The sequence below is a fragment of the Sarcophilus harrisii genome, chromosome 1, assembly GCF_902635505.1.
Source record: "Sarcophilus harrisii chromosome 1, mSarHar1.11, whole genome shotgun sequence".
Classification (NCBI taxonomy): domain Eukaryota; kingdom Metazoa; phylum Chordata; class Mammalia; order Dasyuromorphia; family Dasyuridae; genus Sarcophilus; species Sarcophilus harrisii.
In genome coordinates this window covers 580,348,451-580,365,744 of record NC_045426.1, presented here as the reverse complement: position 1 = coordinate 580,365,744, position 17,294 = coordinate 580,348,451, and the positions used below count along the sequence as shown (strand labels likewise).

Here is a 17,294-nt window from a genome sequence, read left to right as displayed (position 1 = left end):
CCAGAGAGTCAAAGCAATCTTAAGGATAATTTTTAAGACAATTTATCAATATAAATTATTATTATACTCATCAATTTTAAAACATTGTGATTTTTCAAACAATTATAGTTTCTTTAATAAATGGTATACAGTTGACAAAGTTATCTACCTTTTCAAAATGACCAAAAAAAGAAATATTTTTTTTCTCCCCTACAGAATGACAGGAAAAGCAATTATTCAATTTGTATTACTTTTTTGTTACCCAGTGATTAGAGTATCTTAGACCTAATGACCATAAACCCTCAGTTTTGGCAGAAGTATAGTGTGAAAGAAAAGTTCATTATTTCTGTCATCTTTGGTCTAATTTTACAAGGGAAAAAAAAAGGACAAAGATTTAATAAAAGAAAGAAAAGTGAGTATCAGCAAGAAACAAGGAGGGAGTGGATTCCAGGTGCCCAAGGGAAAAGAAAAATATAAACATTTCTGGAAAGGGAGAAAAAAGGTTGCTGCTGCTTTATATTAAAATGTGGACTTGGAACATATGCAAAAGCAAAGGTTATAAATTGGCCAACTGGAGGGGGAGAAAATACGATTTAAAAGTAACTTGGGAAAAAGATATGAGTGTGGGAAAAAGAAAAATTTTGGAAACATCTTCTAATCTTCTTATATGATGCCAAAAGGAGAAGCCTGGGGAGTTTTCTGTGTGTAAGGAGAAAAGAATGCATCTCCTTTTAAACTGCAGTGAAGCAAAGAGCAATCCTAACAATACCATTGAAGCCATACTGAAATTTTAATAAAAGAGCTGGATTCAAGACAGTAAAAGAAGTTTAAATACACACTGTAAAACTATTAACAAGTATATCATTCACAACCATATTTCATTTTCATGATGAAGATTCTGCAGGACCCTAAATGCAAGAGCCTGAGAAATAGCAGCGTCCCCACCCCCATCCCAACACCAACCTACAAGATATGTTTCCAGCCTAAAAACCCAAAGTCATCATTGAGATGAAGAGATCACTATGGAGAATGGGCTCACCTTTCTCAAATGGTAGACATTTCTTATAACTAGTATGTCAACATATTTCCACACTAGTATTCTCTTCACTTGCTAATCTGAAAATCAATTACTTATGTGAAGTCAAATGTCAACTTAAAGGAAAAAAATAACAAAGCAATCTTTTAAATTATCTAAAATGGTCAGATAGGTGAATATGGAATAAAGTAAAAAGATAAAAGTAAGCCATCCAAAGGAAAAGAAAGTAATAAATATCCAATTAATATTAACACTATACTGACCATTCAAATGAAACTTGTATCACTAGAGGATTTCCATCAAATGGGGAACAGATAAACAAATGATGGCCTAAATGTAATGGAATATTATTGTCTTTTTTTAAATGTTGAAATGGATAGTTTCAGAAAAGCCTAGAAAGATTTATATGCACAGTGAAATAGAACAACAACTGATAAAATAACAACACTAAAAATGTAAAAAAAACAAAAACAAAAAACCCACTAAAATGTAAAAACACTAATAATAACTATGAAAGACTTAATTCTGATGAACGTAATAATTACAATTCTGGATATAGACTCAAAATTCAGATTAAGATATAACTTTTGGAATACTTTTTGGAACGTGGGAACTTCTTTTCTTCGCCTATGCATATTTATTACAAGTACTTTCTCACTCTGCCAATTTTGAGCATAAAGTGAAAAAAGAAGAGCAAGAATAGGATAGCAAAACAAAGAAAAATTAGAAAGTAGGGTCATTTAGGCATCCTAAAAAAATTATAACCAACATAGCAGAAGAAGATCCAGAAAGAAGCACAGATAAGAAAGACACTTCGAAAGTTACAGGCTGAACTCTTATTATATAAAAAGAAAGGTAAGTTATACATAATAGAAATATGCAATTTCATATACAACCTTCTGTTCTACTCTTGATATGGAAAAACCACTTTATTTGATATTTGTTAAGTTCATAATTTTTTTTTTATTTAATAGCCTTTTATTTACAGGATATATACATGGGTATAAGTTCATAATTTTAAAAAGAAATCACAGGCCTAGTAGATTCACTGCTCCAAGCTCCTTCTCCTCCCCCCCCAAAAAAATTTAAGAACCACCTGTAATTTGGTGAAATAATTTGAGGCATCTTCTTTTATATTATTTATGATAATGATTCCACTTATAAGACCAGAAAATTAAAAAATGAATACATCAAATAGTTTTCATTATCACAAAATATTTGTTAGAAGGATGCTGGACATCAAGTAATCAGAACACATACCTAATGGAAAGAGAACTGAATTAAGAATCAAAGAACCTAGGTTCCAATCCCAGCTCTGCTATTTAGTTACTGTATTCACTTTGGGAAGTCACTTGCCTTTTGTGGGTTTCAGTATCCTTATGTGTAAAATGAGATGACTGAATTAGATAGTCTCTAAACTTTCACCCAAATCTAATCTATGAACTTCTCTCAGTATTCAGCACATAGGAGGAGCTTAATAAATGTTTATAGATGGACTTGTAATAATAATTAAAAAAAAAAAACCTTTCTTTTACAGAAGAGGAAAGAGAAATAAAGTGCTTTGTCCAAAGAAAATTAGCATCCAAGCCAGGACTCTAGCACAGTTTTCCTTAATTTTCCTCTTACACAACAAGTTTAAATAGAATAACATTAAGTCCGTATAGTGAAAAAAATCTGAAAAAAGAATAGTATACGTGAGATCTGCTGTTCAGACAATTTTCCAAATCCTCTGGGCTATCTGCCTGTGGTCCCTTGAACATAGAATCACAGGTAAACTGTAATTGATATTTTGTGCCAGTTGGGAATACTTTATTTTATTTTTGTTTTAAGTGGCTAAAAATTATTAGTATAATAGAAGTTGTTTTTATTGTAAAAGCCAAATTTTCCATATTTACAAAAAAATACTTTCTAAACATCAATTTGTTTAAATCTCCTTTAAAAAAAAAAACTGAAATTTTTTACAATGCTACTCGGGGAAAAATGGTAACACTTCATCTTTCTAATAATGGAGTTTCTATAAAATATAAATTATTCCCCTCCCATGTTGCTCTAATATATGTTTGAGAGAAAGAGACCAAGAAACAGAGGCAGAGACAAAAACTCTGAAAAATATAGAAAAAGATTAATAGAGAAAAACAGAATATATTGGTGGAAATGGCACTTGGCACTCGTCAGGAAAACCCAATTTAAATTGTCCTCTGACCCAGGGGTAAAAAATTACCCTTGAGTAGCTGTGGGATCCTGAACCAGTACTTCTGAGCTACACTTTCCTCACTGTATAATGGAGGTTGTAGAGGCCTAGTGATATGGATAGTGCACCTGACTCTGAGTCAGAATATTGAGTTCAAATCATGCCTGACTTATTAGCTGTATAACCATAGGCAAGTCACTTAATAACCCTTTTTGCCTCTGTCCTCATCTGAAACATAAAGGGGTAGGAACTATGTGAGCTTTCAAGTTCCTTCTAATCCCAAATCTGTAATTCTGAAACTTATTCTTGTATCTCCCTCACAAGAATGTTGTTTCAACATTTTTACGTTCAAAGGTTCTGATAAAGGCCTCATATCCAAAATATATAGAGAATTGACTATAAGAAATCAAGCCATTCTCCAATTGATAAATGGCCAAAGGATATGAACAGACAATTCTCAAAAAAATTGAAACTATTTCTAGCCATATGAAAATATGCTCCAAGTCACTATTAATCAGAGAAATGCAAACTAAGACAATTCTTGAGATACCACTACACACCTGTCAGATTGGCTAAAATGACAGGGAAAGGTAATGCAGAATGTTGGAGGGGATGTGGGAAAACGGACACTAATACATTGTTGGTCAAATTGTGAACACATCCAGCCATTCTGAAGAGCAATTTGGAACTATGCTCAAAAAGTTATCAAACTGTGCATACCCTTTGATCCAGCAGTGTCTCTACTGGGCTTATATCCCAAAGAGATACTAAAGAAGGGAAAGGGACCTGTATGTGCCAAAATGTTTGTGGCAGCCCTGTTTGTAGTGGCCAGAAACTGGAAAATGAATGGATGCCCAATAATTGGAGAATGGTTGGGTAAATTGTGGCATATGAATGTTATAGAATATTATTGTTCTGTAAGAAATGACCAGCAGGATGCATACAGAGAGGCTTGGAGAGACTTACATGAACTGATGCTAAGTGAAATGAGCAGAACCAGGAGATCATTATATACCTCAACATCGATACTGTATGAAGATGTATTCTGAGGGAAGTGGATTTCTTTGAGAAAGAGAAGATCTAACTCAGTTTCAATTGATCAAGGATGAACAGAAGCAGCTACACCCAAAGAAAGAACACTAGGAAATGAATGTAAACTGCTTGCATTTTTGTTTTTCTTCCCGGGTTATTTCTACCTTCTGAATCCAATTCTTCCTGTGTAACAAGAGAACTGTTCGGTTCTGCACACATATATTGTATCTAGGCCATATGGTGACATATTCAACATGTATAGGACTGTTTGCCATCTGGGGGAGGGGGTGAAGGGAGGCAGGGGAAAAGTCGGAACAGAAGTGAGTGCAAGGGATAATGTTGTAAAAAAAAATTACCCAGGCCAAAAAAAAAAAAAAAAAAGTTTCAAAATGAGATAAATGTAAGTAAACACCTTTGTAAATATTAAAAAACACTGTTATAGAAATGCCAGCTATCCCTCTATCACGTAGATTTCATATGTTTATAATACATCATAAAAAATGCTTAGCAAATTCTGTTCTTAAATTTCACTTAAAGGACACTTCATGATTTGGACTTCTAGAAAAAGCTATCCATGCAGACTGATATCATTACACATATTTAAAATATTTTGATCAATCATTAGAGCCAGTCGTTGTGCTCCAAGATTCAATGGACTAGTCAGTACAAAATACTAGTTTTAATTGGACATTTCTTATTTTCTTTTCCTTTTCATGACTTACTTTACCTCTAACTTTACTCCTTATTTACTCATTTGACCATTTTAGAAAATTTCAATGAGTATTATAACTTTCCTTTTTATTTATTTGGCATTTGACTTTACTTAATTTAGTTTTCAAATCTAATTTGGGTTATTTGAATAATTTTTCTGCGTATTTTATTTTTTGTAAATATTCATATATTCCATCTGAATTGCCAGTTTTGTTGTGAAATACTATACAGTCATTTTTCAGCTGTGTCCAATTCTTCATCACCCAATCTGGGGGTTTTCCTGGCAAAGATAATGAAATGCTATGCCATTTTCTTCTCCAGCTCATTTTATAGATGGGGAAACTGAAAGAAACAGAATTAAGTGACTTACCCAGGGTCACACAACTGGTTAAGTGTCTGAGGTCAGAATTGAGACTTTCTGACTTTAGGCACAGCACCCTATCCACTGTACCACCTAGATACCCTGGGAGGTAGGTACTATTATTTACAGATGAAAAAATTTCTTTGATGTATTACATTTGTTTGCTTGGTTTCCCCCCATTAGGCTATAACCTTGCCAAGGGTAACCAGTACTGCCCAGCATGGCATTGCAGTAACTCAAAAGAAAGGAGAGATGCAAAAATTTAGAGACATCTCCACTCCAAATGTTCATATAGACTATGTATCTCACCTGTGGTAAAAGCCTTCCAAACTCACACTGGCCTGATCAGTCATAGTCAGACACACTGTACCTAGATCCAACATAGTGATGTCATTTTGGTCTTCTTACAAAAGACAGCCAATCTATCAACAGTTAACACTGTGCCTAGTCCATAGTAACTAGTGCTTAATAAATGCTTTACTGAGTGACTACTACATGAAAAAAACAGTGCCAAGCCCAGAGGATATTAAGGCTTAAGAAACTCCTTTCTCTCAAGGAGTTCGACCTAATTGGAGAGACAACAGGATAACAATACAAACAATACATAATTAGAGAACATCTATGTGTCATACTATATGCATACATATTAGCCCACCTTCTTTCTTTTCTTTCTTCCTGCCTCTTTCCTCACCAAGGAGAATCATACACTTAGATGTGGATGTTCTGCCCAAAGGGATATAAATTTCTTAAAATGGAGCTCCAGAAAAACTAGATTTTGATAAAGCCATTTAGATTCAAATGGAGCTACTAGACTATGCCTAAAACCCAAATCATACTTAGTTCTCACAGTTTAATGAATAAGTCATAGCACAAACTCTAAAGGGTTATTGTTGAGGCTTTGACAGCTCAGAGAAAGAATAAATCTCAATTGTTTCTGTTCTGGCCAGAAACTCTGAAGGTTTTCCCCTCCCAGACTGATTTTTTTTTTTTTTGAGCAGGTAAAAAAAGGCCATTTTTTGCTTCATTTCTTACCTAGCTTTAAGCACCGTACGGAGTATTGCCTCAGACAAACTGAGATGTGGAAAAGACCTTAGTTTAAAAAAGTCAGGGTCTGCCACTTCATCCAGGGCTATCTCCAATGGCTTATCCCTGGTCCCAGATGGACTTTACGCAGCCCTTCCCCACTTAAATCCAATTCACTTGCAAGGCAAGATATCACCTTCCTGAAGACTTGTTCAAGAACTAAGGACAAACAACAATATATATCATATATCTATCTATATGTGTGAGTGTGTATGTCTGTCTATCTTGACATCAACAAATTAGAGCACTTCTCTGAGCATACATTTTGTTGATAATTTAGAGGGAAAGTTGAATCAACCCATGATTGGTAGCAATGAAGGAAAAAAAGTGTATAAATTTCAGAGATGTAATGTATAGCACCACATTTATTTGGCTATTTTAAGAACTTACACAAGGCAAGCACTCACATGGAGGTCAGAAGAAGCAATATAAAGGCATTCTCAAGGTCTCTCTGAAGAACTCTGAAACTGACTGAATGACATTAGAGATAATGGCACAGGACTGCCCAGCAAGGCTTGCCAGAATCAAAGAATCACTGAGCTCTATAAGCAAAGCAGAATTGCAGTAGCTCAAAAGAAACTTAAGATGTGCAAATTTAGAAACATTTCCATTCCAAATATTCATGAAGACTATCCGTATCCAACCTGTAGAAGAGCCTTCTGGAAATGACCAGCAGGATGATTTCAGAAAGTCCTGGAGAGACTTACACGAACTGATGCTGAGTGAAATGAGCAGGACTAGGATCATTATATACTTCAACAACAATACTATATGATGATCAATTCTGATGGACGTGGCCCTCTTCAACAATGAGATGAAACAAATCAGTTCCATTTGTTCAATAATGAAGAGAACCAGCTACCAGTGAAAGAACTCTGGGAAATGAGTGTGAACCACTTCATAGAATTCCCAATCCCTCTATTTTTGTCTGTCTGCATTTTTGATTACCTTCACAGGTTAATTGTACACTATTTCAAAATCCGATTCTTTTTGTACAGCAAAATAACTGTTTGGACATTATACATATATTTTATTAATATGTATATATTTAATAACTGTATGGACATGTATACATATATTGTATTTAACTTATACTTTAACATATTTAACAGGTCAACCTGTCATCTGGGCAAGGAGGAGAGGAGAGGAGAAGGAAGGGAAAAAATTGGAACAAAAGGTTTTGCAATTGTCAATGCTGAAAAATTACCCATGCATATATCTTGTAAATAAAAAGCTATAATAAAAAAAAATTTTTTTCAAAAAAAAAAAAAGAAGAGCCTTCTGAACAAAGATTTGATAACCTGATCTGCCCCAGTCCAAGGGCAATTTCCAACCCTGACTCCAATAAAGTATAATCACTTTAGTCTTCTTTGAGAATGGACAAGCACAAACCAACTCAGTCAGTCACACACACACACACACACACACACAACTTTCTCTTTCTCTCTCTCTCTCTCTCTCTCTCTCTCTCTATATATATATATATATATATATATGTTTGCATATTTATATATGTTTGCATATTTATATATGTATACATATTATTATTTATATATGTATATGTTATGAGCCAGAACTTGAAACAAGGTATTAACTCACTGGAATTGATAGAAGCAATGCTTAAGTTTACACCTTTGAGAGTTCACACATTAGAGTTCACAAGTCCGGGAGATTCCCAAGTTATGCCTCCCACAATCCCACTCTCAGAGGAGGAGTCATCCTTTGAGTTTACACCTCTAAAAGAGCATAAAAGGAGCTGAGTCAGTGGAGGAGTCAGTTGAGGAGATTGAGAAGCTAGAGACTGCAGTCAGGTAGAACTGGGGATTCAGAAGAGGAGAGGCTGAAGCTGGCAGAGGCAGAGGCAAAAGACTAGCAATGAGAGCTCTCGGAACCAAAGAAAACTAACTGGGCTATTTTGAAGGAGACAATAAAGGATTTAAACTTTTAATACCTGGCTGCGTTTGAGGTGATTTTTACTCTGAACTCACACTGGTTCTGCACACATATATTGTATCTAGGGTATACTATGACATATTCAACATATATAGGACTGCTTGCTATCTAGGAGAGGGGGTGGAGAGTGGGAGGGAAAAATCGGAATAGAAGTGAGTTCAAGGGATAATGTAAAAAAATTACCCTGGCATAGGTTCTGTCAATAAAAAGTTATTATAATTTAAAAAAAAAAAAGTCTACACATTTGAAGAGACTTTAGAAGCCATTTAGTCCAATTTATTATTGCTTTACCTCTCCCAAACAGATTGCAAGCTTCTGAAAGGCAAAAATGTCTTTATTCATTTTTGTATGCCCCATAATGAATGGCACAATGTCTAACCCATATATAATTAATTGGATCAAAGTTTATCAATATTACATTTTAGTGGTGGTATTCTTTTTTGATATATGACATTCAACTTCAGGTTTTTCAAAATATTTTTAAGATATTTTAGCTAATGTATTTTTCTATCTTTTTGAATCCTATCTCCACAGATCTCTTTCACTTTTCCTAAAATTCTACCCCAACTCAAGAAACAAGATTTTTTAAATGATTTTTTATTCAGTTTACATGAATCCAAATTTAATGATACAGTAAAATCCAAAAGTTGTTAGAATAATCTACTTGACCAAGAAATACAAAATTAGTGACAAATCAGGAGATTTTTTTTCAAGAACAGCAAAAGAAAGTAACAAAAAACATTCTCATCTACAATATTATTACTCAAAGATAGAAACTATCATTGGCACAAATACAAGTGTTACTCTCTTAGGGTGTACATACCATTGAATAATTTGTCCAAATGTCAATTGTAATTTTCAAAAAATCCTTTTTACTCCAGAATCTTAAACATCTGTAATAAATACTTGTTTGGGGAGTGCTTTACATTCATGACACTTGACCTTTTGCTGTATGCACCACAAAATTCAAGTTTCAAATACCATGCAAGCAGGAAATCTGATCATTCCAGCAGTAGCCATCTGTATGGTTCAATATCAAATATTAGTTCTGGGCTGCACAAAGTCATGTGTTACAAATCTCTTTCTGCAGTCTCTATAATTAGTTGTAATTTTCTTCTCCTAAAATGTGTTTCTTATGGGACATCTGGCCTTGAAACTTCCACCTTCTCGTTGAAAAAATACTTAGTGTCTGGATTTTTTTTTTTATTTTACTGTGAAGCACTGCATGGGTGGCATAACCAAATCCAGATTTTTCCAAAAAATAAATCTCTAAATTCCAGGAATAGATTGATTCTCATTAAGAATGATTTAAATATTACAGAATATAAATTTAATATAAAAAAATCAGTAATTATTTACAGATTTCTAAAACATCATGCCAAAAATTTAAAGCTCAGTGAGTAAATTATAAAATTTCCACTAGAATATATCACTTGCCTATTTATTTCTAGGAATTACAAAACCTAAGTTAAATTATAAAATGCAGATTTGAAATAAAAGATTTACACAAGGATCTGAACTGAATTTAAAACTTTGTGACACAACTTACTTTAATGTGATAACTAGAACAAGTTCAAAAATGACCCTAGACAATTTCACAATACTTAATTAGATTTAAATTACCCCTGCATTATCTTACTAATGAAAATGAGCACTCTCATTTTAATACTACTGATGAATTAATATAACTCTAGAAGAGTTTCTTCTGAAAAATTAAGTTAATCTAAGGTCATCCCCCCCCAAAAAAAAAAAAATCTTAAAGACAATAAAAAATTAAGATGTTTGTTGTAGAAAGAACACTACTACTACGATGGTTAAAAACTAAATACAATATTACATCACTTTGAGATCTGTTTCACTTCCAACAGAGAAAAGTTTTGGTAGATCAACACTCAAGCCTTTGGAAAGAAGAGTGTGGCTCAATAAATTTGAGTAAGAATAGAAGAGAAATAATTAGGGTTTGTGGGTCATGAATTAGCAAACTTGAATTTATCTTTCTCCATATAAATTATTTTATCTTGATTTAGAAATGACTTTGATTGAAAATTCAGCACCTACATACCAAAAACTAAATAACATTAACCTATCTAATCTAGCAGTAGGCACCACTCCTAAAACTTTTACAAATTATTAGCCACCAAAAATTGTAGATGTTTTAGGATAAACTTGTACTAAAAAAACATTCCTTCACATCAAAATCCTTTCCCTCCCAAATATTCTCTAAGGTTGAATTTGATAAAGATTTAGAATGGCTAATTCTCAGGTTTTAAATGAAGACAAAAGAAAATTAAATTGAAAAAATCATCATGCCTCTTTTTTCAGTCCACAATCATGTTAATATATGTGGCCTATATACGGAAAAACAAGTATATTGTCTTCCTATAAAAGAACAATTCTAGAATCACAGAATTCAAGATTTATAAAGGAACTTGGAGTAATCTACTCTAACCCAAAGAATGTATACGAACAAACAGTCATCCTCACGGTTCTAATTGATCATTTTCATCTCCCTTCACATATTTCCTCTATTGCCTATCCAATAGTCGATCACTTTTTCTTCTTCCTCTCTCCAACTCCAATTCTAGAACTAAGAACTATGATTAAATAAATTAAACCATTGTTCTGAGATGTAACAATCTACTCCCCTAGGGCTTTACACAACATCCCACAAGTTCAAGGCTGAAGTTCCCTCCCTGGATATTACTTCCCAATGAGTATCTCTCCCTTAATTAGAATATAATTCTTTGAGAGCAAGGTCATTCTTCATTTTTGTGTTTTTAATCCCTTCTCTACAAAAAGATCCAGACATCTGAAGGATACACCCTATAAAGGATAATACCAATTCATGCTAAGAACTTCATAAAAGCTAAAAGGCTATTAACAATAGTAAATAAACTAAAGCCTTGTCTGAACTAAACTAAAAATATCCAAAGTGGTGACAGATAAAATAGGAAACAAGGAAATAAGCAATTTAAATTAGTACAGGAAGGAAGCCAAGATGGATAAGTAGAAAGAAGTCCTTTAGCTCCTCCCCCTAAAACTCCTCCAAACATACCTGACCCAGTCCTGATGAGGAAATCCAAGAAAATTCATAGTGAGTCAATCTGCTGGCTGAGGTCAGCATAATGAGAGGGAAGAAGTATGCTGAAAGTGAGAACAAGTTTAGCCAGGGACTGCCTGAAGCATTTCTTTACCCAGAACTAAGAGGACCAAAGATGTATATACTAAAACAGATAAGGACACCATGACTTCATGCAAGATGACAGAACAAATCCTAAGTGGCAACTTTATTGGCTCATTACCCAGTTACAGGTCACAGATACAGGATGGACTGAGAAGAGAACATGAACCCAGAGGTGTTGTAAAAAGCTCTTGTTGGCCCTGATGTGTGTCCTGAACAAGAAACACAGAATAAGAAGCAGTTGTGTGGCTCAGACTCCTGAAACATGGCAGCGATCTAATGAAACTCTAAATCCTATTGCTCAGACCTAAATCCATGTCGGGTTTATAGAACTTAGATGAGAGTGGTAATAATCTGATTTGTCCCTGGAGAATTTTTGAGAACAATGAAAGTTTGAGGATCCTCAGCTTGAGCTATCCCTGAGATCCTAGAATAACACAACACTTAATAATCCAAGAAACAAAGCATCAGGACCAGCCTGGGTATTCCCTTTAGAAGAATGAGGATAAGGATATTTCAAGAAAACTGCCTAGACCTTTTAAATCCAGAAGGAAAAAGTAAAAATAAAGAATTCACAGGTCATCTCCTGAAATAAATCCTAAAATGAAAATTCCCAGAAACCCGATAGCCCAAAATCCATAGCTTCTGGGTCAAAGAAAAAAAAATATTGCAAGCAGTCAGATAGAAATCAAATCCTGAGGAGCCACAGTAGGGACTGCATATGATTTAGTAGCCCCCACTATAAAGAAGCAGAGAGTATGAGGTACAATATTTCAGAAAGCAAAAGAGATAAGCCTACAGTGAAGAATAACTTATCCAGCAAAATTAAATCCTATAAAGAAAAAGATGAACTTTTAATAAAATAACTTTCAAGCATGCCTGAGGAAAAGACCAAAACTACATAGAAATTCTGAACTACAAACACGAGAGTCAAAAGAAAAATAAAACATAAACATAAAAGTCATAAAACACAAAATAAGGACAAACTGCTTATATCCTAATAAGGAAAGATATGCACCCCTCTGTAGCTAATTATACATAAAAATCTTAGAGGGAGCCAAATTATAAAGAAAGCCTGGGAGTGGTTTTGTTATATCTTGATGATCCTAAAAGAAGAATGAAAAGGAAGAGGAAGAGAATATACTAGAAAAGAAAGAAAGGAAAGTTAAGAGAAATTATTTCTTATAATCAGAATGTGTGAGTCTGCACAATCATAGGGAGGAGATGTAGAGAAGAGGTGGCACTCAACTTTATGCATGCATGCGCACACATACAAATACATTTTACTCAATAGAGAAATAGGAGAGAAAGGGATGATAGAAGATGGAGTAAGTAAAGGATCAGTTCTAATAAAACTGTGAATAAGGAGGTACAAAGAAGGTATAAAAATATTTATAGTATTTTTCTGTGGTGACAAAGAAGTAGAACTGAGAGACTCAATCAATTGGGGATGACTGAAAAAGTCGTGATACATAAATATTATGGAATACTGTAAGAAATAATGAAAAGCATGATTTCTGAAAAAGCTGGTAAAGCTTTACGAACTGATACAAAATAAAGTGAACAGAACCATAAAGACAATTTCTATAAAGACAATAATATTGTAAAGACAAAATAATTTTGAAAGACTTAGGAACTCTGATCATCCAATGACCAACTATAATTACACAAGACTAATGATGAAAAATGCTACCCATCAACTGAAAGTTGTGAAAGATCCAGAGTGCAAAATAAGATATCTTTTAAACATGGCTAATGTGAATATTTATTTTGATTGGCCACATGTAACAGGGTTTTGTTTTTTTTTAATTCTCAAGTAGATGGGATATATGGTGGAAGACAGATTTTTGTTAAATGAAAAAATAAATGAATAAAATTTTTAAAAAGCGAGACTTAGTAGCTTAGAATCTATTAAGGCAAAAAGGACATACAAAAAGAGGGCAACAGTAAGATTAAACTATCATCAACAGACCTTACCATCCAATATGACAGTGGCATAATAGTCATAGTCCCTCTGAAATCTTGGGCAACTGGGACTTAATAATAGTGAAAGGGAACTTACTAATATCCAAAGCAGCATAAGCCATTTTTTTCATAGTTTAATTGATAGAAAGTTATTCCTGATAGTGAGTCAAACTCAGTGTTCCTAAAATTTCCACCTATACTCCTCAGTCCCATTTCCAAAGGAAAATGATAACTCTAATCTGTCTTTCCTAAAACTCATTCCTGTCCAAAAAGAAAATCATTGAGTCTCATTAAAAATCAATTAAAATATCAACACACTTTAAATGAGATCCATCAACAATAAATATATAAAGGTCAAGTTACTTGCCAGTTCATTAAATAATAAATGAACATTATTACCTATGAGACATCCAAGTTCTAGGAAAGTGACTTTGACAAGTAAGAAAAAAAGAAAAAAGAAGTAGTTCATTTACTCAAGAAAAATATGTTAAGTACTAAATATGTACCTGGATAAAAGTTTATGCTCAAATCTGAATAAATTTTTTTTGAAAATTATTTAAAACTTCTCTAAAATTTAGTTCTCCCTTTGAGGTCAATTATTTTATAATGAGAAAGCTAAGTGGCATAGTAGACAGAATTCTGGGCCTAGAATCAGGAAGATTTGAGTTCAGATTCACCACTTACTAGATGTGTTTCCCTGAGCAAGTAAATTAATCTCGGACTGCCTCAATTTCTATAACTACACTATGAGGATAATGATACAGGATCAAAAGAGAGAATATTGTAAAGTGCTTAACACAAGTGTGACATATATTAGGTGTCCTTTCACTTATTCCTTTCACTTTTTCCCTTCTCTATACAGGCCAGAATATATATACAAGTTTTTTAAAATAGATCTATGCAGATAAAGGTTTTATTTTATATAAAAGTTATCTACAGCATTTCAGAAAAATTCAAATACTCAGGTCACAGATTTAGAGCTGGAGAAAACCATGGTTATTTGGTCCAAACTCCACATTTTTAAAATGAAAAAACTAAGTCCCAAAGATGTTAATTGATTTGCTTAAGATCACAAATATAGTTGTAGCAGGGTTACAGGTAGGTTCTCTGACTCTACACCCAGAACTCTTTCCACTCCACTCTACTACTAATAGCTAATAAAATACAAGAAATATAACATTTGTTACCTGTAATCCATCCTTGAGTTTCAAGATGCACTCCATTGTATTAATAGTGATTACCACTGGCTCGGAACCTAATTTTGTCCATGGCACATGGATTCGTAATTCATGAATATGTCCACTTAAAAACGTGAATGGCAATTTCAGTTCCTAAAACACACAATAACATCACAGGAACATTAAGAAATTAAGTTATTCATATATTTTACTATATTTAACATATATTGGACTACCTGCCTGCTAGGGGAAGAAGAGGAAGGGGGAAAGGAGAGGGGGGAAGGGGAGGAAGGAGGGGGAAATTTGGAACAAAAGGTTTTGCAAGGGACAATGTTGAAAAATTACCCATACATGTTTTATAAATAAAAAGCTTTAATAAAATAAGTAAATAAAAAAGCAAGCAAACAACCAAAAAAACAAAACAAAAAGAAATTGTTATTGAATTTTAAAATCAATATAGTAAAAAATATATAAATTTATTCTTTAGAAGATTAATTTCCTAATATGAACATAACTACTTTATAAGGCCTATAAGAATTATGGCATATCTCCTTTAAACTACAGTATAAGTCACACAAACTTATTATCTTTCATACATAAAAAGAGCATCTAGATACTGTTTTGCCAACAACTTTGCATAGTCCACCTTTACTTAAATCCGATTCCCTTGCACACATGGCATCACCTCCCTGATATCATGATCCTCTTTCAAAATGAAGGACAACAATTGTAATGGGCTGAAGCTCGAGTTGATGCACTAAGGTCCCAAGCAGATGAGGCTAAATAGCAATTGGACGATACTGTATTAATATATGCTTGAAGAAAGAATGGCTCTGCCCACTCTCTGCAAGTTTTGATGTGTTGTATAGGAAATGACGTAGAGACGATTTTGGTGGGTGGAGAGAGAGAGGCAGGAAGAGAAGCAGGGAGGCTGCTGGTCGGGTTCGTGTGGCGACTGCTCTCACTTCCTATCGCCATCCCCCTTCACCTCCACAAAGAATAAAGATCAAGGATTTTCCCTTAACCTGAATTCCTGACTCTGCCTGATTCTAAAATACATGCTCATGACAAACAATTAGTTTCTCCCTACCTATCTTCTGTTTTTACCAAATACCTGTGCCATTTCAGTATAGCACTCCAACTTTTAATTTGAGGACAAAAGTACCAAAGGGTAACAATTAGCTAAGGTAAATTGTTCTCTACTTGTACTTTTATTTGTATTACTATTAGAAGAGCTCAAATTTACTGAACATGTGACTAAGTTCTCAAACTTATCATTTTAAAAGACAATCAATACATGGAAGACCCAAGATGAAGAACCTCCTGAAGAGATTAAACAACAAAAAATCATAGTGAGTCATTTTTCCAGCCCAGAGAAGCTTAAAAGATTCTTTTGTCCTCCTTATGGAGACAAAGAGGTCTGTGGATACTGAGATGGAAGGTGGCCTGAAGCAGAGTGAAACACAGGAAAAGTACCACTAGTTATAAACACTAAAAGCCATATGCATAGCAGTACAAGGAATACCCTGAACCCAGAAACAGTCAAGAGATTTAAGATAGACCTTTGAGCTAAGATTGCCATTTAGCAGCTCCCTTATCCATTATTCAAGTTCATCCTAATTTCAATGTGGAGAGGAACAGTTGCAATTACACTTAGCAAAGGAGTAAATAATGACCTACATAAATAAGGACCAGAAGGGGAATAAACAGAACACATTCTAGATCATATACTCTAAGGTCCCCAGATCTAACTGTGAATACTGCAGGACATAAAAGTCTAAAGATCAGCCCAATCACACTTGCCAAGTGTGCCCAACTCTAACATATAATTTGAAGTCAAAAAATAGGCTGGAAGGATGAACAAAACAAAACAAAACATAAGAACCCGAACTCAAACCAAAAGAACCAAATTACTGGTAAAAGGGATACTCGAGAGAACAAATACAAACAAATTCTCAAAAGAAAAACAGATTGGACACAAGCCCATCAAGAATTCCTAGAAGAGTTAAAGATAATAGATAGATATATACACATACACATACATATATATGTTTATGTACATATACAGACACATACACACATAAATACATATATTTTTAAAGAAAAAAAGGATGTTAAATATCAAAAGAACAGTAGAGAAAAAACTGAAAAAAAGAGAGCTATGCAAAAAAAAAAAAAAAAAAACCAAAGTATGACAAGAGTATAAACAACTTAATAAATGATGCCAAAAAAAATTTTTTAAATATCTCCTTAAAAATCAGGATTGGTCAAAGAAAGCTAATGACTCCATGAGCCATTAATAAACAAAATATACCCCATCCTCTCCAGCATATTATCCCTTCTTATTATTCTCACTCACTTCTAACTTCAGTCTTTCGCTGTCTTCTGGTTCTTACTGCATATAAACACAACCAAAGTCCCCATCCTCAAAACACTCATTTAATTAATTCAACCTACTACCTATTATAGTGGTATATATATATATATATATATATACTTTTCCTACTTTTTGTGAAAAAAAAAAGTCTTCTACTTGACAAAAACATCTACAACTGAATTGTCTACTTTCTCCTCTTCTCACATCACTCAAATGAAATTATTCTCTCCAAAGATATCAATAATCT

General features: G+C 33.6%; 1 protein-coding gene across 9 annotated transcripts in view; it reads right to left on the bottom strand.

The window, feature by feature from the left end:
- The window catches only part of VPS13B (vacuolar protein sorting 13 homolog B), a 950,112-nt gene that overhangs the window by 919,071 nt on the left and 13,747 nt on the right, over window positions 1–17,294 (bottom strand). For all 9 annotated transcript variants that reach the window (XR_004232297.1, XM_031954131.1, XM_031954187.1 and 6 more), the window contains one exon: window positions 14,680–14,823. Coding sequence is in view for 8 of the 9 variants with exons in the window: in XM_031954131.1 (XP_031809991.1) it covers window positions 14,680–14,823 (144 nt within the window). In the remaining variant the exon portion in view is untranslated. The remainder of the gene's footprint in view (window positions 1–14,679; window positions 14,824–17,294) is intronic.